Source organism: Drosophila miranda (genome assembly GCF_003369915.1).
Source record: "Drosophila miranda strain MSH22 chromosome Y unlocalized genomic scaffold, D.miranda_PacBio2.1 Contig_Y1_pilon, whole genome shotgun sequence".
Taxonomy (NCBI): Eukaryota; Metazoa; Arthropoda; class Insecta; order Diptera; family Drosophilidae; genus Drosophila; species Drosophila miranda.
This window is the reverse complement of record NW_022881603.1, coordinates 8651435-8676230: the sequence shown is the minus strand read 5'-3', so window position 1 is coordinate 8676230 and position 24796 is coordinate 8651435. Positions and strand designations below refer to the sequence as shown.

The 24796-nt window shown below is 50.1% G+C and overlaps 2 protein-coding genes and 4 pseudogenes across 3 annotated transcripts; 4 read left to right on the top strand and 2 right to left on the bottom strand.

Moving 5' to 3' along the window:
* The first annotated feature begins 6575 nt into the window (after nucleotides 1–6575).
* LOC117189692 (condensin complex subunit 3-like) lies at nucleotides 6576–10825 on the top strand. 2 transcript variants are annotated; one of them, XM_033394791.1, is made up of 5 exons: nucleotides 6578–7181; nucleotides 7278–7454; nucleotides 7517–8334; nucleotides 8393–9938; nucleotides 10003–10825. In XM_033394791.1, exons 1-5 carry the CDS (start codon nucleotides 6921–6923, stop codon nucleotides 10339–10341), a joined length of 3141 nt encoding a protein of 1046 aa, XP_033250682.1. In that variant the 5' UTR covers nucleotides 6578–6920; the 3' UTR covers nucleotides 10342–10825. The 2 variants fall into 2 exon arrangements, with proteins under 2 accessions (XP_033250683.1, XP_033250682.1); XM_033394792.1 differs by lacking the exon at nucleotides 7278–7454 and having other exon boundaries at nucleotides 6576–7181.
* Nucleotides 8637–13199, bottom strand: LOC117189705 (annotated as a pseudogene).
* Nucleotides 13200–13520: 321 nt separating this feature from the next.
* Nucleotides 13521–21065, top strand: LOC117189710. Its single transcript, XM_033394802.1, has 2 exons — nucleotides 13521–14083; nucleotides 20921–21065. The coding sequence occupies exons 1-2, from the start codon at nucleotides 13835–13837 to the stop codon at nucleotides 21008–21010; spliced, it is 339 nt and encodes a 112-aa protein (XP_033250693.1). The 5' UTR covers nucleotides 13521–13834; the 3' UTR covers nucleotides 21011–21065.
* LOC117189695 lies at nucleotides 14175–17864 on the top strand (annotated as a pseudogene).
* Nucleotides 16295–20690, bottom strand: LOC117189697 (annotated as a pseudogene).
* On the top strand, nucleotides 20800–24522 carry LOC117189693 (annotated as a pseudogene).
* The last annotated feature ends 274 nt before the right edge of the window (nucleotides 24523–24796 follow it).

Below are 24796 nucleotides of genomic sequence, written 5' to 3'. Positions count from 1 at the left end.
AAGTAGAAGAAAATAAAAATGAATTAGATAGACGTAAATTGCATGCTAGGTTAAGGAACTTATCATATGAAGAGCGCTTAAGAAATTATTTAGAAACCAGAAATAGAATATTTTCTGAACTACGAGTGGATGGTATGCGAGCACTGTCGGTGCGGGTGAGAAAGGCGAGATCCCGTTTTAAGCAAAGGCGAGCTATGAGGAGGCAGGTGATTGCTTCAGTAAAGCGTTGGTGCAAGAAAGACCCGAGAGTTTTCGCAGAAATCTCTATAATGGGCGAGTCCGTGCGAGGCCTGTTGGATTCAGGCGCTACACACAGCATGCTAGGGTGTAATGGTCAGGAATTCCTGGAGAAGCTGGGCGTGGAGGCTCGTCGATATTCTTCTATAGTGAAGGTAGCGAATGGGGAAGATCGCGCAATCGTTGGCCGAGTGGAATTACCGGTGAAATACAAGGGAGAGGTAAAAAGATTAACGTTTTTCGTATGCCCTTTCTTGGAACAGGAAATTTACTTGGGGGTAGACTTTTGGAGGGGATTCTCATTGGCTCCTGAGGTGATGGGAGAAGGTCCAGTAGGGGCATCTCACAGATTAGTGGAAGAAGTGCTGGCTGATCAAGTCGCTCACTATGTGGAAGGCCCGGAGAAGGAGATAGTGCAGGAAAAATGGGAGTTGTCAGAAGAGCAAAGGGCAGCCTTGGATCAGGTGAAGGCAGAGTTTCTGACTTTCGAAGCCGTAGGCCTGGGGAGGACGTCGAGAGAGACTCACAAAATTCAGTTGGTGGAGAAGGCCGAGCCTGTGAAGGATCGACATTACCCGCTGTCGCCAGCGATGCAGGAAGTGGTGTGTGGTGAGGTGGACAAAATGTTGGCTTTGGGAGTCATCGAGTACAGTGATAGTCCGTGGAGCAACCGTACCACCGTGGTGCGAAGGCCGGGCAAAAATCGTTTCTGTCTCGATGCCCGAAAGCTCAACAAAGTAACCATCAAGGACGCTTACCCACTTCCTAGCATCGAGGGGATTTTGTCGCGTCTCGATCAGACGATATATATCTCCAGCGTCGACTTAAAATTCGCTTTTTGGCAAATCGAGCTGGACGAGCAGAGTCGACCATATACGGCGTTCACGGTGCCGGGACGGCCTCTGTACCAGTTCCGTATGATGCCCTTTGGCCTCTGCAACGCCGCACAACGCCTATGTAGACTGGTCGATAAGGTGATTCCGGTTGAGATGCGTTCAAACGTCTATGCGTATCTCGACGACTTGCTGATTATAGCTGAGGACTTCCAAACGCACGTGAAGATTCTGCGACAGGTTGCCGAGCGTCTACGAGAAGCAAATTTAACGATAGGGCTGAGCAAATCTCATTTTTGCTATAAAAACATTAAATACCTGGGATTTATAGTGGGAGGAGGAGCGCTGAAGATGGATCCGGATCGTGTGTCGGCCATTTTGCGCATTCCCGAGCCGCGATCTGTTCGAGAATTGCGTAGTTTCCTGGGAACTGCGGGCTGGTACCGGCGCTTTATGAAAAACTATGCTGAGATGGCCGGTCCGCTCACAGACGCCATGAAAAAGTCGGGAAATGGAAAGTTTAAATTGACGGAGGAGGCAAAACGAGCCATGGGGGAGCTAAAAGCTGCACTCACCTCGGCACCAGTCCTGGTACACGCGGATTTCAAGAGGAACTTATAAATACAGTGCGACGCCTCACATTATGGAGTAGGAGCCGTACTCTTCCAAAGGGATGACGAGCAGAACGAGAGGCCCATAGCGTTTTTCTCTGCCAAACTGAATTGCCACCAAAAAAACTAATCGGTGACAGAGAAAGAGTGTCTGGCAGCCCTCATGGCGATCCTTAAGTTCCGTCCGTACGTAGAGCTTATGCCGTTTACAGTCATAACTGACCACGCCAGTCTCAAATGGCTCATGACCATGAAGAACCTGGATGGTCGCTTAGCTCGTTGGTCCCTTCAACTGCAGGCCTTCGATTTCGGCATAGAACACCGGAAAGGAGCGGACAATGTAGTGGCAGATACATTGTCACGCAGTATTGAAGAGCTGGAAGTGGATCCGAGTAGTATCCTGGGTTTTGAAACGGTGGAGTTTGAATCTGGAGAATATCAGGAGTTAAGGAAGGAAATAACAGAGAACCAAGACCGCTTACCTGATCTCCAGATTGTTGACGGCATGATATTCAAGCGCATGCGCTTTGAACGATTGGATGATCAACTGGAGGGCGCCGTCTGGATTGTGGGTTCCGAGTTCGCTGACGGCCGCGTTGATAGACAAAGCACATTCGGAAGAGAAGACAGCGCACGGAGGAATCGCGAAAACCTTGCACTTATTGCGTAGGCAGTTTTACTGGCCGAACATGGCGATAGAGGTGCGGGATTATATCCGACGGTGCACCGTGTGCAAGGAGTCGAAAGCGCCGAATTATCGGATGCAGGTCGGGATGGGGCAAGAAGTGGTCACTGAGCGCCCGTTCCAAAAACTTTATATTGATTTTTTGGGCGAATATCCGCGGTCAAAGAACGGTCAGGCGTGGATATTTATTGTAGTTGACCAGTTCTCTAAGTTCACATTCCTAAAGACCATGACCAAGGCCACAGCAAAGGAAGTTGTAAGATTCCTCGTTCACGAGGTGTTTTACAAGTTTGGAGTGCCGGAGATGATTCACTCGGACAATGGGGCTCAGTTCGTCTCGAAAACTTTTAAGGAGATGACCGATGCATTCGGAGTCACTCATATGAGGACGCCAGTGTATTCTCCGCAGAGTAACGCAGCCGAACGCGTGAATCGCACAGTACTCAGCGCGATTCGGGCGTATCTGGAAGACGATCACCGGGACTGGGCTGTGCATCTGCCGGAGATAGAACTGGCTATTAGGAACTCGGTTCACGAGGCAACAGGCGTAACACCATTCTTTGCAGTCTTCGGGCAGCAAATGTATTTGCATGGGTCATGCTACAAGCTGGCAAAGCGACTGCGGTCAATCGGCGAGCATGACATATCGCTGCTGGAGGGTCAGGACAAGCGACAACTCATCCAAGAGAGGATTCGCGCTAGTTTACATCAGGCATACGAGCGTAGTAGGGTAAGATACAACCAGCGAGCTCGGGTGTTTTACGCGAGGCCGGGACAAGAGGTATTCCGCCGAAATTTTGTCCTTAGTGACTTCGGAAAAGGCTTTAATGCCAAGTTCTCGCGCAAATTCATCCGATGCCGGGTAGTGAAGCCAGTAGGAGAGAACGCGTATGCTCTGGAGGACCTTAACGGCCGTCCCATAGGAGTGTACCACGCCAAAGACCTGAGAATGTAGTGAGGTGTGGGTGTGGCCTACGTTGGGCGCGGCAGAAGAATGCAGGGCACGCCGGCGTGTGCTCAATAGTGTTCCGGAATCCGGTGGGCATGCCCACGCGTATGTTGTCCCTCCTGGGACTGACGACATACTCGTGGTGGTGTTCCAGTCCCACCTGAACGATAGGTGGCCAGGGCTGAGGGCGACGCGCCATCTAGCGGAAGTCCAGGGAGGCTCGATGGTGTATGGTGACATCGGGGGAGCTGGAGCCGTTACTGGGGATATAAGGATAGTGGGCGGGGACTTCAACGCTAGGTCTTCTATCTGGGGAAGTCCGATCTGTGATCGCAAGGGTCGCAGCATTGAGAATTCCACCCGGGAGGCCGGATTTATCTGCCTAAACGACGGTTCGCCAACCTTCTCCAGGAGCCCATCTCAATTCTCCGTTCTTGACCTTTCTTTTTCGAACTACAGAAATGGAACTATTAACTGGCAAGTCCTCAAAACAAAAATTCCCAATTGTATTATCAGTGCAAGGCCTAAATGCCCCCCTCCAAGGCAAGAAGATCCTTCACAACAGAATAGCCCGGATTCTGGGTGCAAGTGATTTCTCAAATCTGGAGGAGCTCAATGAAAAAGTGAAATCCCTGACCTTAAAAATCACGGTCACTTTCCCAAGCAAGAACAAGTACGTTCCTAAGAAATGGTGGAACGAGGAAACGGAAAAACTTTTCCGCGTGAGAAACGCTTGCAGGCAAAAATTCTCCCTCACCAAAAAATTGGCTGATGCCAGAGCAACCTTAGAAGCTGACAAAAATCTACAAAATCACGTAAAAAATCTTAGAAAGCGCAACTTTTCCAAGTTTATAGAAGAGGTCTCCTCATCGCCCTCTATGTGGAGCAGGGTGAAGAACATCAAAAAATACGGTCAAATCAAAAATGTAGGGAACAAATGGACGAACGAAGATGACAAAAACTTTCTCAATATGGTTAAAGTAACCACATCCACGTCAAACAGTAGGCCCCCTAAGAAAATTCCTGCCCCTTTGTTAGGACCAGACGACCCGGAACCCCTGGAACTGGAAGAATTCCTGGCCTTCCTAAAAACCAGGAACCCCAATTCGGCTAGAGGCCCTGATGGCCTCTCGTTCAGGATGCTTCAAAAGCTACCAAGTGGGAAAAAACAAGACATTTTTGAAATTATAAATAAAGTATGGCTGAGTGGCGTCATCCCTGAAGTCTGGCGCAGGATAAAAGTGGTACCCATCCCCAAGAAGAATGCAGACCCTACTTCCTTCCAAAACCATAGGCCGATTTGTTTGATTAACACGCTGTTTAAATCCATAGAGGGGTTGATAAAGTTGAAGTTGGACGAGCACATAGCAAACTGTGACCTGCTGCCGGTCAGGTCCTATGCCTTCAGGAGAAACAGGTCCACGGCTCTTTGCATCAACGACCTTATCAACAAAGTTCTGGCGCTGAAGGCGAGGGGTTGTCAGGTTGTCGCAGCTTGCCTAGATTTACAAAGAGCGTTCGACTGCGGTTCAATACAAGCCTCACGGCTTGGATCTCCAGCTTCCTTAACAGACGAATTCTCATAAAGGGCAAAAGCGAGGTAGAGGTGAACAGAGGTGTTAGCCAGGGTAGCTGTCTCAGCCCAACCCTTTTTAACCTTTACACAGCCGAACTACATGATATTAACAGTCATAACTGCTTACTGTTTCAGTATGCTGATGACTTTTTCATAGTCTGTTTTCATAAAGACGTATCCATTGCGAAAGGTGTGCTGGAAGACAGTATAGATAAGTTCGAAGAAAAATGCAATAGGCTAAACCTGTCATTCAATCCGGTGAAGTCTAAAGTGATTTACTTCAACAATCGTAGAGCTGCGCTAAATATCTCGCATCAAGGAGTTGAGATCAGACAAGTAGAGCAGATCAAATACCTAGGCAGGACTATCTCAGCAAACAACTCAGCCTCTGGTCACATTGATCTGGCCATCTCGGAATCGAACAGAAACTGTGCATTTCTCAGATTACTCAGTGGGTGTCACTATGGTATCAGCCCCAAAAGAGGGCTTATATTTTACAAGGCATTTGTCAGAAGTAGGCTAGAGTACGCGTGCTCATCATTCTGCAACCTGTCCAAATCTGCCTTGGCCAAAATCAAATCCCACTGCAACCATCACCTCAGAAAGTAGCTGGGTCTGATAATCTGCACTCCCGTTCCTATCATATATCACATGGCAGGAGAACTTCCCCCGGACTACAGGATGAGATTCCTGGCGGCGAAAGAGTTGGTTAAGGTGTTTGCATTTAATCTCCCAGCAAGTGAAACAGTGTCAGCAAATAGGGATTTAAACACGGGCTACGCTAAGGCATATCGGGAGTTTGGCAGCATAATAGATAGAGTTGAGGTTTTCGAGAACACAGCTTCATTTTGCACTAAAATTAGCTCCGACTTAGAATTTTTCAAGGGTTCTGCACCCAACAAGCACGCTATAGACCAGGCAGGTATCATGCTGCTCCACGGGGAAAAGAAGGATCAGCTGACAAAGGGTGGTTTTGAAATCTATTACACGGATGGGTCAGATGGGCATTCCAGCGCCGCTTTCCTGCACGATAGGACAGGTTTTTTAGATAACTATTACACGCACAAAACCCTTTCCTCGTTGTCCGCCGAGCTCCTTGCTATCGAGAAGGCATTAGACCATGCTATTTTGTACAATTTTCCTCGTGTCGCGCTCCTGACAGACAGCAGAAACGGGGCCCTCATTCTGGCGAAGAACATTCAGGATAACTCTATCGCCTACAAAATCAGAGAAAAGATCCAACAAAATCCACATCTAAGAACTGTAGAGGTTCACTACATTCCCGGACACGCTAACATCCCTCAGAACACTTCAGTTGACGCAGCAGCCAAAGAAGCCCACAGACGAGGAAAATACACAGTGGTTAAATGGAACCTTAAAGACGCTATGTGCGAAATACACAGAATCTTAAAAGCAGAATGGGAGAGAGAATACGCCGAGTTTGCTAGTATCAAGCACCGAGGTTACTGCTCGCTTTTCCCCTCAACATCATCCAAACCGTGGTTCCTAAATAAAACTAAGCTTAAAGCCATTGACGCTAAAAGAATCAACAGACTGCTTAGTGGTAACGCATTCGATAGGCACACTCTCGCCAAAATGCATGTAGTTCCTAGTAACATATGTGATACATGCGATAGTATCGATAACGCCTCGCATTTAATTTTCAATTGTACAAAGTACAACACAACAAGGCAAAACTTCCCATCTCTAAGAAAATATAATGATATTTACAAATTCTTTGACAAAGAAAACATCAGCGCGTACCAAACACTAATTGACTTCAACGACGAAATTGATGTAAAGCTCTAAACAGTACTCCAACATCTTCTATTTTTTGACCTGGCAATTTCCACCTTAAAAAGGCGGGCGGCCAAATAATCCCACGCTACTCACGGGTAGCTTGGTAACTTAAATACTAAAAAAAAAAAAAAAAAAAAAAAAAAAAAAAACACTCACGAAAATTTTACAAATTGTACAGTATAAAGTAATCGAGCAGAATTTAGTTAGTAAAAGCAAAACAAATCACGAAATGCCCAAACCAAAGGCAAAAGCGAAGCCAAAATCCAAAGCGGCGGCAGTATCCGCATCAAAAAGGGAGGCGACCAAGAACAACAATGCCGTTTCGGCCGAAAAGGAAAACGAAATGGAGATCAGTGATCCGACCTCCGTTCCCATCCGGGAACAATGCAGAGGAGGCGCGGAATCCATGTACACAATAATGCGTCACGCGGAACTCAAGGAGTCACTCCACAAGCGCTACGAAAAGGAGCTGCAGCAACTGTACTCGAGGGTAAGGAACAGCGTCACTGGGACCCGCTGGCTAGCCAGCTGGCTCAGCCGATTAGAACTCGTCCAATCCAACTATGAATTGTCAATTGCCTTGCAGATGGGCCACCAAGAGTTTCTGAACACATTCATCAATGTGCTGAAGACTGTACTCGAGGCGGAGGAGAGCAACGAGAACGGTAACAAGGCCCTGTCCTTTTGCGCGAAATTCGTGACCAGCTTCGAGTCGGAGAAGACGCACCCCATGATGACTGAAACATTCCACTGGCTGTTGACTGTAAGGGTCTACTGTACTTTACCATTGAGATTCAATTGAATGCTTTTGTTTGTTTTTCCCAGACATATTCCAGCAGTCCGCACGTTCGCTATCGGATTTGCTACTTTGTGAATCTGATACTTGAGAAACTGGGACCCAATGCGGCACTCGACGACACGCAGTGCGACGAGATTCTCGAGACTATGCTGGAGCGCGTGAAGGACGTGTCGGCCGGTGTGCGCAAGCAAGCAGTCCTGGCCATGCAGCGTTTCCAGATTCCGGACAATCCCGTCGATCCAGTTGTCTGCGCCTATCAGTTCCATCTGTCTGCGGATCCCTTGTCCAGCGTGCGCCAGTGCATTATCACCTGCATGGGCCGCAACTACATCACGGTGCCCTACATACTGCAGCGTCTGTGGGACGTGGACGAGAAGGTGCGCCGCCATACGTACGTCAACATGTGCAACTATCCAGTGCGCGCCTACAGGGTGGCGCAGCGCCTGACCCTCCTGGAGCAAGGTCTGAACGACAGCTCGGCCAACGTTAAAAAGACGGTGGTAAACATCATGCTTAAGGCCTGGATCGACTCCTACCAACAGAACTATGTGGCTCTGATAGCGGCCCTCAAGCTGGACTCCAGCGAGGGGGAGCTGATGCGTTTCCGGAGCGTGACCAAGCAAATGTTGCGTGAAATCTTTGAGCAGACCGACAATCTGCAACTGATGGCACAACTGCCCCTCGGTGACGACTGTGAGCTGCATCGATGTGTACCGCTGGAATGTCTCAACGTGGAGCTGTTGCTCTATTGGCAGTGCCTCGGCGACTATCTGGAGAGCACGCAGGCGGACGAAAGCGACCAGGTGCTGCCCGAACTGAGTGTCTTCTGCACCTATGTGAACAAGTGAGTTGAATGAGACCCAAACGAAATCCAAACAGTAAGTGATTGCTATCCATTGTAGGTTCTGTGAGAGCCAGAAACCGGACATGGACAAGTTCGCCCAGATAGAGTTCCAGAACATGCTGCTCTCGCTGGTGGAAATCCTGGACTCGTACGACCTGGGCGACGAGATTGGGCGTAGCAATATGAAGACGTTGATCAAAAATCTATTGAAGGACTGTCTGCTCGACCACAAGATCGTCCGCGTGCTCGTGCGTTGCATGGAGAAGCTGATCACCGACCTCAATGACCGGATGCAGTTCTTCATTGAGATCATCTACGAGACGTGTGACCTTAATACCAAGCAGAATGAGCTAGTGCACGATCGCAATCTGATCAGTACGTTGCTGGACGACTTGGACACGCCCTCGAAGATGAAGATATCCTCGTTGAAGGTGAAGATCTTAGAGCTGGAGGAACAGGAGGATAACTTTGGGCGCCAGAAGGAGTATATACAGGCTCAGTCCGTGAATAAGGAGAAGATGGCTGTCACAGAGGAGTACACGGAGCTGATCAAACCGCTGCTGGTGAAGCACGGCTTTCTGGACATGCCCGCCCGTCCGAAGCTCTCCAACCAGGAGCGTGTCCTGAAAGGCCTGTTCACCTCATACTATATGGTGGCCTCTCCGCATGTCCAGAAGCTCACTCCCAGCATATGTAAGCTGTACAAGGACTTCATTTGCCGCCATCTCCACTCCTCGGATGTGGACATCTTCGAATGGGCCATCAAATGCGGCAACGCCTACAGTATGTTCTATGAGGCATACACCGAGACGGTGTTCCGGGTTGTATACCATCAGTTCGACAATAGCAAGGAGGTCCGTCTGTGCGAGACCTCTGTCAGCTGTCTTCTCGAGCTGATGGATCACTATGGCATCGACTATGTCGACAAGTTGAGCCGGAAGATAGATGCTAGGGGGCTGGGGTCTAAGACGTCCAATCGCCGCCAGCTCTATACCGTGCAGGATACATACGACGGGGAGGAGGATGGCGATCAGACAGTGCAGAACAGCGAGCATAGCGTCGACATCATTATGGCGATTGGCCGCTATATGGAAATGGTGGTCGACAAGGGCGTGAGCCTGGCCATAGTGCGAGGCCTTTGTCGCTTGGTCCTGCGCGGTCACATCGACGATCGGCCCGAGGTGCTCGAGCAGCTGCTCAAACGCTACTTCAATCCCAACGCAGAGCCAATCATCAGCCAGGTCCTGGGCATGTTCTTTGAGAACCTTGTCCGCCTCAAGAAGCAGGCGCTTCTGCAACCCTGCCTTCTGCCCACTCTGTGGACCGTCATGAACTGCAGCTTCGACGCGCCGCTGAACGCCGTTCAGCCCGATTACGTGGTCAAGTTCTTCATCGATTTGACGATTCAGGAAGCCAGCTCCCCGAAGAGCAACATACACAACAGGATCGCTCTGAGCTTCCTGCACTACATACAGAACTATTTCACCGAGCGCAGGGAAATGTGTCGCCTGCTGGCCAAAGAGCTCACCAACCTCACTATTAACGTGCTCAACGGACAGGAAGTCAAGACTGAAATGTTGGAGATGGCAGACAAACTGATCACGGTGAGAACATTTTCTGAATATCCATTGCGGAAGCGCTGTATCATTCGTTTGGTTCGGTTTTCAGAGCGAACTAGAGCCGCGTTTGGTCAAGAACATTAAAGTCTTTAAGACGATGCTCGACGGTAGCTTTAATCCACCATCACGTGAGGCGCGCGACGATCTGGAAAGCGACGAGGAGTGCGACACTGCGACTGTGGCATCTGAAAATATAGTGCAGTCAGAGCAGGTGTCAGTCACAAATCCTGAAAAATCTGCGACCGAACAAACCCTGACAAACGCATCTGATCCACAGGCTGAAGCATCGGCTATAGCACCAACTGCAACGCAAGTTTCAGAGCCTATCTTAACCACTTTCGGCACTGAGAATCGTGCCCGTGACTGTCCGGGAATGCAGGAATTTTAAAGATTATTGATTTTTCTCTTCTGCGGCTGCTGGTGAACAAGGTCACATCGCTCCAAGGAGCACACACACTCACCATTGTTGACGCAGGCCGTAAACACAATGGACCAGATGGTCAGGAGGAAGTAGGCGAGCGTGAGGAGCACTCGGCACATGGTTCAAGCCACCAGCTTCTATTTAATCTACGCTGGTGTTCCAAATGGTCCGCCAACAGTCGCTTGCATGTTTGTTGATATTTTATCGATATATCGATATGGGACCTTATATTATAAGGATGTGCCATTTCATACATCAAACGTATCGCAGAAAACTAAATCCCAGGTTATCTGGCTCATTATGAGCCAGCCAGGAGAGCAACGCTTTGCATGTGTTTTATTTTCGGTGCGATATTTTTTTCGACGATTAGATTAATAGAAATATCTAGACTGTAAGTGCTTACCAAATCACAGACCCAATTGCCTATTATATTCCAAGAAGGAAGAGTACGCAAATATTTCACCTGCATCGGATACAGGTCGCCTACGTTGTACATGAGATCGACGACGTGGGTGGGGCGCAGCATGCGCCAGGGCATAAACTGGAGGGTCTTCTTGTCGCAGTGAACATCCTTGTCGATCTCCAGCGGCATCGGCACCTCGTTGTACAGCATCCGGCCGTCGACACTGCGCTCCAGGGTGCAGGGCAGGCCGATCTGATCGGCCAGGGCCTTGAAGAGGATGGCGCGCTCAAACTGGCAGCCACTGTGCACCATGCCCAGGGGTATGAAGTTAGTGTGGTAGACGTAGCGCAGTTCCTGAAGGTGGCATCGCACCGCGTGGCGGGAACACTCCTCCGTCGAGTTGAGGTCGAAGATCTTGAGGTTATCGTTCATCACATTGTGCACGACTTCGGCAATGATCTTGATGCGCTTGGCCACGTTATCAAAATCGATGGCGCTGCGCACCTTTGGCGGATTCTCCACCAGGCCGTGCATCTGTGAATCATCAGATGGGACATGGTTAGCAGCTTATTAAGGATTAGATGGGATAGACCCACCATCAGAGTTTGATTAAGCGTCTCCAGATATTTGGGTAGATGGGGATCGGCAGGACGCTTGCAGTAGCACCAGGTATGATCACCGGCACCATCGGACATCGGAAGGCAGAACGACGGAACTCTCATCAGATCCGCCTCATCCGCCTCCAATCGGTCAAAATTGACCACCAGAACGGCCTCCAGAGGAGAGCAATCGTTGCGTAGAATGTCCTGGAGAGTGCGGAAGTCGTCAAACTATTTTCTGGACACATAAAAGTCCTTGCCGGCAGTAATGTCGGTGAAGGTTAGGCAGTTTCTAATGCAGAACTTCATCGTGGGGCACTTAGAGAGGATGCTCTCGATGGCCGGTCCCCAGGTGGACACGCAGAAGGCGTGTTTCTGGAACAGCATCAGGCTAAGATCGGGATTGGGATAGGAATATGATAATGCAGGGGGGTGAGAGTAGTTGGGAGCCGCTTACACTTCCAGAATGCCGCGATCTATGTAGGCGTCGATGAATTCGCTAAAGCGCGTGGTCTGCAGAATGAAGTTGGTTACAGCCGTCTTGACCAGATTAGAGAGCGACTTCAGAGCCCGCTTGATGGAGGACACAATGTAGTTCTCAAGCAGCACCTCACGAACATCCTGCTTATCGACGATGGTGCACAGGCAACGGAAGATGTTGTTCACGAGAATGGAATGGGCATAGGAGCGCTGTGGAAGTGGGTGAAAAATGCGTTATAGATGCCAAGACACCACAGAATGAGAGTGCTTCCTGAGACTGCCATTACCATCAAAAGTTGAGCAATTTGCTCGGTGAGCGGACGATGCTGGCCCAGGACTGTTCGGTACTCCTCGTTCTGGGCCAAACTCTCGACGATTACCAGCAGAGAGAGGATCAAATCAATGGAGAGAGTAGGCAGGCCCTGCTGAATGGTGGTGGTGAGGACGCCTGGAATGTCCAAGTCCGTCAGCTCTCCAGCCGTGTCGCGATAGGCTCCGGTCAGGAGGCGATTGATAAACTCGGCTGCCTGCTCCCGGGTCTTGATGATCACCTCCGGGGACTGGAAAATGGACACTAGCTTCTGCCGAGCCCCCTCATCAAACTCGGTCACAATTCGACGCAGTGCGTCCGGATTATCGGCCATGCGGTTGAGCCCGAGGATCACGAAGGTGGCCGGTGCCGGGTCGTTCTCCATGAGGCAGCCGAGGAACATGTCCGTGATCTCGGCAGTGTGCATCCTCACCAGATACTGCACGTACTTCGCAGTTTCCGCGAAGATGGATATGATGGTGCAGCGCAGCTCAAGGGACAGGATATCGATTTGGTCCTTCAGGTGCTCGACAATAAGGTCGAAGAGGTTATGCTCGAAGAACAGCTTGGTCATCTTCTCGGACCGGAGAGCCGTGGCCAGCACCTCAATGATCTCGACCACATCCGGTCCTTGCAGATCTTCGCAAAATTCTTTGACCAGCTGCTCCAGGACATGGAAGCAGCGATGCAGCGGCTCAACCACACTCTGGTCGCTGGTGTCCACCAGGAGGGTCTTCAAGACTTTCAGGGCCGCAAGCCGAATCTCCTGGTATTTGCTGGTCATGGGATCGATGGGAAAGTCGGGAAGAGTGGTAAACTCCAACATCTCCTCTGCACTCTGGATCAGCAGGATCTTGTGAACGGCCTCGATGGAGCTATGAATGGTGTCGGGATTCTCGGATGTGCCAATCACTGCCTTGAACTTCTGCAAGAGCTCAAAGTTCTCCACAATTCCCTGGGCCACTTTGGGATCACGCAGGCACATGTTTAGCAGGTGCGAGAATATAACTAAACTATAGACGACGGCGTTAGATCAAAGTGATTGCCGAAGTGGCGGCGGCAGATCAAAGTAGTTGCCGAAGTGGCGGCGGCAGAGAGCCCCTTTAGCGGGAGAGCGCAGCAGCTCTGCAGAACGTCAACGTTTTACAACATAGGCGGCTCTCTCTGCTCATACAATAATAATGTTAAAGTTACGGTTATTCTTCAGCGGCTGGCCCGAACAGTTACTTTAGACATTTTTGTTGAATATTTTGCTGCCGTGTTGTAACGGAATTTGTTTGTGTACTACATTTTTCTCACAGATCACTTTCTTTCTTTCATTTTTAAACAGTATCATTAGAAAGTAAGCAAAAGTATAAATTGAAATACCCATTTTTTGTTAATTTTTTTAAATTCACAAGCGAATAGTTTGGAAAGAGGAATCAGATTAACGATGCGATATGTATCGATATATATGTAACATCCCTAGCATCAGTCTAAAATGCACTAATATTACCGCACGCGTAGCGTTCTTTTTGAAATTAACAAGCGAATGGGGGTGAAAAAGAAGAATGAGCAACAACGCTACGCTTGTTTGTGTTCCATCGTACACTCACGAAAATTTTACAAATTGTACAGTATAAAGTAATCGAGCAGTATTTAGTTAGTAAAAGCAAAACAAATCACGAAATGCCCAAACCAAAGGCAAAAGCGAAGCCAAAATCCAAAGCGGCGGCAGCAGCCGCATCAAAAAGGGAGGCGACCAAGAACAACAATGCCGTTTCGGCCGAAAAAGAAAACGAAATGCAGATCAGTGATCCGACCTCCGTTCCCATCCGGGAACAATGCAGAGGAGGCGCGGAATCCATGTACACAATAATGCGTCACGCGGAACTCAAGGAGTCACTCCACAAGCGCTACGAAAAGGAGCGAATGGGGGTGAAAAAGAAGAATGAGCAACAACGCTACGCTTGTTTGTGTTCCATCGTACACTCACGAAAATTTTACAAATTGTACAGTATAAAGTAATCGAGCAGTATTTAGTTAGTAAAAGCAAAACAAATCACGAAATGCCCAAACCAAAGGCAAAAGCGAAGCCAAAATCCAAAGCGGCTGCAGCAACTGTACTCGAGGGTAAGGAACAGCGTCACTGGGACCCGCTGGCTAGCCAGCTGGCTCAGCCGATTAGAACTCGTCCAATCCAACTATGAATTGTCAATTGCCTTGCAGATGGGCCACCAAGAGTTTCTGAACACATTCATCAATGTGCTGAAGACTGTACTCGAGGCGGAGGAGAGCAACGAGAACGGTAACAAGGCCCTGTCCTTTTGCGCGAAATTCGTGACCAGTTTCGAGTCGGAGAAGACCATGATGACTGAAACATTCCACTGGCTGTTGACTGTAAGGGTCTACTGTACTTTACCATTGAGATTCAATTGAATGCTTTTGTTTGTTTGTTTTTCCCAGACATATTCCAGCAGTCCGCACGTTCGCTATCGGATTTGCTACTTTGTGAATCTGATACTTGAGAAACTGGGACCCAATGCGGCACTCGACGACACGCAGTGCGACGAGATTCTCGAGACTATGCTGGAGCGCGTGAAGGACGTGTCGGCCGGTGTGCGCAAGCAAGCAGTCCTGGCCATGCAGCGTTTCCAGATTCCGGACAATCCCGTCGATCCAGTTGTCTGCGCCTATCAGTTCCATCTGTCTGCGGATCCCTTGTCCAGCGTGCGCCAGTGCATTATCACCTGCATGGGCCGCAACTACATCACGGTGCCCTACATACTGCAGCGTCTGTGGGACGTGGACGAGAAGTTGCGCCGCCATACGTACGTCAACATGTGCGCGCCTACAGGGTGGCGCAGCGCCTGACCCTCCTGGAGCAAGGTCTGAACGACAGCTCGGCCAACGTTAAAAAGACGGTGGTAAACCTACCAACAGAACTATGTGGCTCTGATAGCGGCCCTCAAGCTGGACTCCAGCGAGGAGGAGCTGATGCGTTTCCGGAGCGTGACCAAGCAAATGTTGCGTGAAATCTTTGAGCAGACCGACAATCAGCAACTGATGGCACAACTGCCCCTCGGTGACGACTGTGAGCTGCATCGATGTGTACCGCTGGAATGTCTCAACGTGAAGCTGTTGCTCTATTGGCAGTGCCTCGTCGACTATCTGGAGAGCACGCAGGCGGACGAAAGCGACCAGGTGCTGCCCGAAATGAGTGTCTTCTGCACCTATGTGAACAAGTGAGTTGAATGAGACCCAAACGAAATCCAAACAGTAAGTGATTGCTATCCATTGTAGGTTCTGTGAGAGCCAGAAACCGGACATGGACAAGTTCGCCCAGATAGAGTTCCAGAACATGCTGCTCTCGCTGGTGGAAATCCTGGACTCGTACGACCTGGGCGACGAGATTGGGCGTAGCAATATGAAGACGTTGATCAAAAATCTATTGAAGGACTGTCTGCTCGACCACAAGATCGTCCGCGTGCTCGTGCGTTGCATGGAGAAGCTGATCACCGACCTCAATGACCGGATGAAGTTCTTTATTGAGATCATCTACGAGACGTGTGACCTTAATACCAAGCAGAATGAGCTAGTGCACGATCGCAATCTGATCAGTAAGTTGCTGGACGACTTGGACACGCCCTCGAAGATGAAGATATCCTCGTTGAAGGTGAAGATCTTAGAGCTGGAGGAACAGGAGGATAACTTTGGGCGCCAGAAGGAGTATATACAGGCTCAGTCCGTGAATAAGGAGAAGATGGCTGTCACAGAGGAGTACACGGAGCTGATCAAACCGCTGCTGGTGAAGCACGGCTTTCTGGACATGCCCGCCCGTCCGAAGCTCTCCAACCAGGAGCGTGTCCTGAAAGGCCTGTTCACCTCATACTATATAGTGGCCTCTCCGCATGTCCAGAAGCTCACTCCCAGCATATGTAAGCTGTACAAGGACTTCATTTGCCGCCATCTCCACTCCTCGGATGTGGACATCTTCGAATGGGCCATCAAATGCGGCAACGCCTACAGTATGTTCTATGAGGCATACACCGAGACGGTGTTCCGGGTTGTATACCATCAGTTCTACAATAGCAAGGAGGTCCGTCTGTGCGAGACCTCTGTCAGCTGTCTTCTCTGGCATCGACTATGTCGACAAGTTGAGCCGGAAGATAGGTGCTAGGGGGCTGGGGTCTAAGGCGTCCAATCGCCGCCAGCTCTATACCGTGCAGGATACATACGACGGGGAGGAGGATGGCGATCAGACAGTGCAGAACAGCGAGCATAGCGTCGACATCATTATGGCGATTGGCCGCTATATGGAAATGGTGGTCGACAAGGGCGTGAGCCTGGCCATAGTGCGAGGCCTTTGTCGCTTGGTCCTGCGCGGTCACATCGACGATCGGCCCGAGGTGCTCGAGCAGCTGCTCAAACGCTACTTCAATCCCAACGCAGAGCCAATCATCAGCCAGGTCCTGGGCATGTTCTTTGAGAACCTTGTCCGCCTCAAGAAGCAGGCGCTTCTGCAACCCTGCCTTCTGCCCACTCTGTGGACCGTCATGAACTGCAGCTTCGACGCGCCGCTGAACGCCGTTCAGCCCGATTACGTGGTCAAGTTCTTCATCGATTTGACGATTCAGGAAGCCAGCTCCCCGAAGAGCAACATACACAACAGGATCGCTCTGAGCTTCCTGCACTACATACAGAACTATTTCACCGAGCGCAGGGAAATGTGTCGCCTGCTGGCCAAAGAGCTCACCAACCTCACTATTAACGTGCTCAACGGACAGGAAGTCAAGACTGAAATGTTGGAGATGGCAGACAAACTGATCACGGTGAGAACATTTTCTGAATATCCATTGCGGAAGCGCTGTATCATTCGTTTGGTTCGGTTTTCAGAGCGAACTAGAGCCGCGTTTGGTCAAGAACATTAAAGTCTTTAAGACGATGCTCGACGGTAGCTTTAATCCACCATCACGTGAGGCGCGCGACGATCTGGAAAGCGACGAGGAGTGCGACACTGCGACTGTGGCATCTGAAAATATAGTGCAGTCAGAGCAGGTGTCAGTCACAAATCCTGAAAAATCTGCGACCGAACAAACCCTGACAAACGCATCTGATCCACAGGCTGAAGCATCGGCTATAGCACCAACTGCAACGCAAGTTTCAGAGCCTATCTTAACCACTTTCGGCACTGAGAATCGTGCCCGTGACTGTCCGGGAATGCAGGAATTTTAAAGATTATTGATTTTTCTCTTCTGCGGCTGCTGGTGAACAAGGTCACATCGCTCCAAGGAGCACACACACTCACCATTGTTGACGCAGGCCGTAAACACAATGGACCAGATGGTCAGGAGGAAGTAGGCGAGCGTGAGGAGCACTCGGCACATGGTTCAAGCCACCAGCTTCTATTTAATCTACGCTGGTGTTCCAAATGGTCCGCCAACAGTCGCTTGCATGTTTGTTGATATTTTATCGATATATCGATATGGGACCTTATATTATAAGGATGTGCCATTTCATACATCAAACGTATCGCAGAAAACTAAATCCCAGGTTATCTGGCTCATTATGAGCCAGCCAGGAGAGCAACGCTTTGCATGTGTTTTATTTTCGGTGCGATATTTTTTTCGACGATTAGATTAATAGAAATATCTAGACTGTAAGTGCTTACCAAATCACAGACCCAATTGCCTATTATATTCCAAGAAGGAAGAGTACGCAAATATTTCACCTGCATCGGATACAGGTCGCCTACGTTGTACATGAGATCGACGACGTGGGTGGGGCGCAGCATGCGCCAGGGCATAAACTGGAGGGTCTTCTTGTCGCAGTGAACATCCTTGTCGATCTCCAGCGGCATCGGCACCTCGTTGTACAGCATCCGGCCGTCGACACTGCGCTCCAGGGTGCAGGGCAGGCCGATCTGATCGGCCAGGGCCTTGAAGAGGATGGCGCGCTCAAACTGGCAGCCACTGTGCACCATGCCCAGGGGTATGAAGTTAGTGTGGTAGACGTAGCGCAGTTCCTGAAGGTGGCATCGCACCGCGTGGCGGGAACACTCCTCCGTCGAGTTGAGGTCGAAGATCTTGAGGTTATCGTTCATCACATTGTGCACGACTTCGGCAATGATCTTGATGCGCTTGGCCACGTTATCAAAATCGATGGCGCTGCGCACCTTTGGCGGATTCTCCACCAGGCCGTGCATCTGTGAATCATCAGATGGGACATGGTTAGCAGCTTATTAAGGATTAGATGGGATAGACCCACCATCAGAGTTTGATTAAGCGTCTCCAGATATTTGGGTAGATGGGGATCGGCAGGACGCTTGCAGTAGCACCAGGTATGATCACCGGCACCATCGGACATCGGAAGGCAGAACGACGGAACTCTCATCAGATCCGCCTCATCCGCCTCCAATCGGTCAAAATTGACCACCAGAACGGCCTCCAGAGGAGAGCAATCGTTGCGTAGAATGTCCTGGAGAGTGCGGAAGTCGTCAAACTATTTTCTGGACACATAAAAGTCCTTGCCGGCAGTAATGTCGGTGAAGGTTAGGCAGTTTCTAATGCAGAACTTCATCGTGGGGCACTTAGAGAGGATGCTCTCGATGGCCGGTCCCCAGGTGGACACGCAGAAGGCGTGTTTCTGGAACAGCATCAGGCTAAGATCGGGATTGGGATAGGAATATGATAATGCAGGGGGGGTGAGAGTAGTTGGGAGCCGCTTACACTTCCAGAATGCCGCGATCTATGTAGGCGTCGATGAATTCGCTAAATGAAGCGAAGTTGGTTACAGCCGTCTTGACCAGATTAGAGAGCGACTTCAGAGCCCGCTTGATGGAGGACACAATGTAGTTCTCAAGCAGCACCTCACGAACATCCTGCTTATCGACGATGGTGCACAGGCAACGGAAGATGTTGTTCACGAGAATGGAATGGGCATAGGAGCGCTGTGGAAGTGGGTGAAAAATGCGTTATAGATGCCAAGACACCACAGAATGAGAGTGCTTCCTGAGACTGCCATTACCATCAAAAGTTGAGCAATTTGCTCGGTGAGCGGACGATGCTGGCCCAGGACTGTTCGGTACTCCTCGTTCTGGGCCAAACTCTCGACGATTACCAGCAGAGAGAGGATCAAATCAATGGAGAGAGTAGGCAGGCCCTGCTGAATGGTGGTGGTGAGGACGCCTGGAATGTCCAAGTCCGTCAGCTCTCCAGCCGTGTCGCGATAGGCTCCGGTCAGGAGGCGATTGATAAACTCGGCTGCCTGCTCCCGGGTCTTGATGATCACCTCCGGGGACTGGAAAATGGACACTAGCTTCTGCCGAGCCCCCTCATCAAACTCGGTCACAATTCGACGCAGTGCGTCCGGATTATCGGCCATGCGGTTGAGCCCGAGGATCACGAAGGTGGCCGGTGCCGGGTCGTTCTCCATGAGGCAGCCGAGGAACATGTCCGTGATCTCGGCAGTGTGCATCCTCACCAGATACTGCACGTACTTCGCAGTTTCCGCGAAGATGGATATGATGGTGCAGCGCAGCTCAAGGGACAGGATATCGATTTGGTCCTTCAGGTGCTCGACAATAAGGTCGAAGAGGTTATGCTCGAAGAACAGCTTGGTCATCTTCTCGGACCGGAGAGCCGTGGCCAGCACCTCAATGATCTCGACCACATCCGGTCCTTGCAGATCTTCGCAAAATTCTTTGACCAGCTGCTCCAGGACATGGAAGCAGCGATGCAGCGGCTCAACCACACTCTGGTCGCTGGTGTCCACCAGGAGGGTCTTCAAGACTTTCAGGGCCGCAAGCCGAATCTCCTGGTATTTGCTGGTCACCTCACAGATAATGCGATCGATGGGAAAGTCGGGAAGAGTGGTAAACTCCAACATCTCCTCTGCACTCTGGATCAGCAGGATCTTGTGAACGGCCTCGATGGAGCTATGAATGGTGTCGGGATTCTCGGAGGTGGCAATCACTGCCTTGAACTTCTGCAAGAGCTCAAAGTTCTCCACAATTCCCTGGGCCACTTTGGGATCACGCAGGCACATGTTTAGCAGGTGCGAGAGATATTCTATGCAGAAATCGTCAGTTTCCTGCAGGTAGAAACTATAGGCCACCTCCAGGATGGCTCGAGCGTGTTCATGTCCGTGTTGTCCATTAAGGCGTTCATGAGGTACAAGGCGAAGCGTCAGATGATAACGTTCTCCGAATCAATGAAGATTTTCTTCTCCAGCAGCACTTCCAGCATTTTATGCTCCTTCAGCTCCAGTACATTCTAGTCCTGGCGCCGCGTAAAGTCCATTAAGTGACTGAAGACGGTCAACAGGACGCATTCCTCCTTGGAGCTGAGCAGCAGCAGCGCCGTGTCCAAAGTCTTGACGAGGACATTAACCTCGGTGAATGACTTCTCCTCGGACTTTGTGCGGTCCGGGTAAATGGAGCGAGCTTCGTAAACTTTCTTCGTTACTTTAGACATTTTTGTTGAATATTTTGCTGCCGTGTTGTAACGGAATTTGTTTGTGTACTATATTTTTCTCACAGATCACTTTCTTTCTTTCATTTTTAAACAGTATCATTAGAAAGTAAGCAAAAGTATAAATTGAAATACCCATTTTTTGTTAATTTTTTTAAATTCACAAGCGAATAGTTTGGAAAGAGGAATCAGATTAACGATGCGATATGTATCGATATATATGTAACATCCCTAGCATCAGTCTAAAATGCACTAATATTACCGCACGCGTAGCGTTCTTTTTGAAATTAACAAGCGAATGGGGGTGAAAAAGAAGAATGAGCAACAACGCTACGCTTGTTTGTGTTCCATCGTACACTCACGAAAATTTTACAAATTGTACAGTATAAAGTAATCGAGCAGTATTTAGTTAGTAAAAGCAAAACAAATCACGAAATGCCCAAACCAAAGGCAAAAGCGAAGCCAAAATCCAAAGCGGCGGCAGCAGCCGCATCAAAAAGGGAGGCGACCAAGAACAACAATGCCGTTTCGGCCGAAAAGGAAAACGAAATGCAGATCAGTGATCCGACCTCCGTTCCCATCCGGGAACAATGCAGAAGAGGCGCGGAATCCATGTACACAATAATGCGTCACGCGGAACTCAAGGAGTCACTCCACAAGCGCTACGAAAAGGAGCTGCAGCAACTGTACTCGAGGGTAAGGAACAGCGTCACTGGGACCCGCTGGCTAGCCAGCTGGCTCAGCCGATTAGAACTCGTCCAATCCAACTATGAATTGTCAATTGCCTTGCAGATGGGCCACCAAGAGTTTCTGAACACATTCATCAATGTGCTGAAGACTGTACTCGAGGCGGAGGAGAGCAACGAGAACGGTAACAAGGCCCTGTCCTTTTGCGCGAAATTCGTGACCAGCTTCGAGTCGGAGAAGACCATGATGACTGAAACATTCTACTGGCTGTTGACTGTAAGGGTCTACTGTACTTTACCATTGAGATTCAATTGAATGCTTTTGTTTGTTTGTTTTTCCCAGACATATTCCAGTAGTCCGCACGTTCGCTATCGGATTTGCTACTTTGTGATTCTGATACTTGAGAAACTGGGACCCAATGCGGCACTCGACGACACGCAGTGCGACGAGATTCTCGAGACTATGCTGGAGCGCGTGAAGGACGTGTCGGCCGGTGTGCGCAAGCAAGCAGTCCTGGCCATGCAGCGTTTCCAGATTCCGGACAATCCCGTCGATCCAGTTGTCTGCGCCTATCAGTTCCATCTGTCTGCGGATCCCTTGTCCAGCGTGCGCCAGTTCATTATCACCTGCATGGGCCGCAACTACATCACGGTGCCCTACATACTGCAGCGTCTGTGGGACGTGGACGAGAAGGTGCGCCGCCATACGTACGTCAACATGTGCAACTATCCAGTGCGCGCCTACAGGGTGGCGCAGCGCCTGACCCTCCTGGAGCAAGGTCTGAACGACAGCTCGGCCAACGTTAAAAAGACGGTGGTAAACCTACCAACAGAACTATGTGGCTCTGATAGCGGCCCTCAAGCTGGACTCCAGCGAGAAGGAGCTGATGCGTTTCCGGAGCGTGACCAAGCAAATGTTCCGTGAAATCTTTGAGCAGACCGACAATCAGCAACTGATGGCACAACTGCCCCTCGGTGACGACTGTGAGCTGCATCGATGTGTACCGCTGGAATGTCTCAACGTGAAGCTGTTGCTCTATTGGCAGTGCCTCGGCGACTATCTGGAGAGCACGCAGGCGGACGAAAGCGACCAGGTGCTGCCCGAACTGAGTGTCTTCTGCACCTATGTGAACAAGTGAGTTGAATGAGACCCAAACGAAATCCAAACAGTAAGTGATTGCTATCCATTGTAGGTTCTGTGAGAGCCAGAAACCGGACATGGACAAGTTCGCCCAGATAGAGTTCCAGAACATGCTGCTCTCGCTGGTGGAAATCCTGGACTCGTACGACCTGGGCGACGAGATTGGGCGTAGCAATATGAAGACGTTGATCAAAAATCTATTGAAGGACTGTCTGCTCGACCACAAGATCGTCCGCGTGCTCGTGCGTTGCATGGAGAAGCTGATCACCGACCTCAATGACCGGATGAAGTTCTTTATTGAGATCATCTACGAGACGTGTGACCTTAATACCAAGCAGAATGAGCTAGTGCACGATCGCAATCTGATCAGTAAGTTGCTGGACGACTTGGACACGCCCTCGAAGATGAAGATATCCTCGTTGAAGGTGAAGATCTTAGAGCTGGAGGAACAGGAGGATAACTTTGGGCGCCAGAAGGAGTATATACAGGCTCAGTCCGTGAATAAGGAGAAGATGGCTGTCACAGAGGAGTACACGGAGCTGATCAAACCGCTGCTGGTGAAGCACGGCTTTCTGGACATGCCCGCCCGTCCGAAGCTCTCCAACCAGGAGCGTGTCCTGAAAGGCCTGTTCACCTCATACTATATAGTGGCCTCTCCGCATGTCCAGAAGCTCACTCCCAGCATATGTAAGCTGTACAAGGACTTCATTTGCCGCCATCTCCACTCCTCGGATGTGGACATCTTCGAATGGGCCATCAAATGCGGCAACGCCTACAGTATGTTCTATGAGGCATACACCGAGACGGTGTTCCGGGTTGTATACCATCAGTTCTACAATAGCAAGGAGGTCCGTCTGTGCGAGACCTCTGTCAGCTGTCTTCTCTGGCATCGACTATGTCGACAAGTTGAGCCGGAAGATAGATGCTAGGGGGCTGGGGTCTAAGACGTCCAATCGCCGCCAGCTCTATACCGTGCAGGATACATACGACGGGGAGGAGGATGGCGATCAGACAGTGCAGAACAGCGAGCATAGCGTCGACATCATTATGGCGATTGGCCGCTATATGGAAATGGTGGTCGACAAGGGCGTGAGCCTGGCCATAGTGCGAGGCCTTTGTCGCTTGGTCCTGCGCGGTCACATCGACGATCGGCCCGAGGTGCTCGAGCAGCTGCTCAAACGCTACTTCAATCCCAACGCAGAGCCAATCATTAGCCAGGTCCTGGGCATGTTCTTTGAGAACCTTGTCCGCCTCAAGAAGCAGGCGCTTCTGCAACCCTGCCTTCTGCCCACTCTGTGGACCGTCATGAACTGCAGCTTCGACGCGCCGCTGAACGCCGTTCAGCCCGATTACGTGGTCAAGTTCTTCATCGATTTGACGATTCAGGAAGCCAGCTCCCCGAAGAGCAACATACACAACAGGATCGCTCTGAGCTTCCTGCACTACATACAGAACTATTTCACCGAGCGCAGGGAAATGTGTCGCCTGCTGGCCAAAGAGCTCACCAACCTCACTATTAAGGTGCTCAACGGACATGAAGTCAAGACTGAAATGTTGGAGATGGCAGACAAACTGATCACGGTGAGAACATTTTCTGAATATCCATTGCGGAAGCGCTGTATCATTCGTTTGGTTCGGTTTTCAGAGCGAACTAGAGCCGCGTGTGGTCAAGAACATTAAAGTCTTTAAGACGATGCTCGACGGTAGCTTTAATCCACCATCACGTGAGGCGCGCGACGATCTGGAAAGCGACGAGGAGTGCGACACTGCGACTGTGGCATCTGAAAATGTAGTGCAGTCAGAGCAGGTGTCAGTCACAAATCCTGAAAAATCTGCGACCGAACAAACCCTGACAAACGCATCTGATCCACAGGCTGAAGCATCGGCTATAGCACCAACTGCAACGCAAGTTTCAGAGCCTATCTTAACCACTTTCGGCACTGAGAATCGTGCCCGTGACTGTCCGGGAATGCAGGAATTTTAAAGATTATTGATTTTTCTCTTCTGCGGCTGCTGGTGAACAAGGTCACATCGCTCCAAGGAGCACACACACTCACCATTGTTGACGCAGGCCGTAAACACAATTGACCATAGGGTCAGGAGGAAGTAGGCGAGCGTGAGGAGCACTCGGCACATGGTTCAAGCCACCAGCTTCTATTTAATCTACGCTGGTGTTCCAAATGCTCCGCCAACAGTCGCTTGCATGTTTGTTGATATTTTATCGATATATCGATATGGGGCATTATATTATAAGGATGTGCCATTTCATACATCAAACGTATCGCAGAAAACTAAATCCCAGGTTATCTGGCTCATTATGAGCCAGCCAGGAGAGCAACGCTTTGCATGTGTT

Excerpts from the sequence above, each read along its gene's own strand:
- LOC117189692 (XM_033394791.1), top strand. The coding sequence starts at position 6,921 with ATGCCCAAACCAAAGGCAAAAGCGAAGCCAAAATCCAAAGCGGCGGCA. Across the intron at positions 8,335-8,392 it reads TTCTGCACCTATGTGAACAA|GTTCTGTGAGAGCCAGAAAC; the intron begins GTGAGTTGAATG and ends TATCCATTGTAG. Across the intron at positions 9,939-10,002 it reads TGGCAGACAAACTGATCACG|AGCGAACTAGAGCCGCGTTT; the intron begins GTGAGAACATTT and ends TTCGGTTTTCAG.
- LOC117189710 (XM_033394802.1), top strand. The coding sequence starts at position 13,835 with ATGCCCAAACCAAAGGCAAAAGCGAAGCCAAAATCCAAAGCGGCGGCA. Across the intron at positions 14,084-20,920 it reads ACGAAAAGGAGCGAATGGGG|GTGAAAAAGAAGAATGAGCA; the intron begins GTGAAAAAGAAG and ends AAGCGAATGGGG.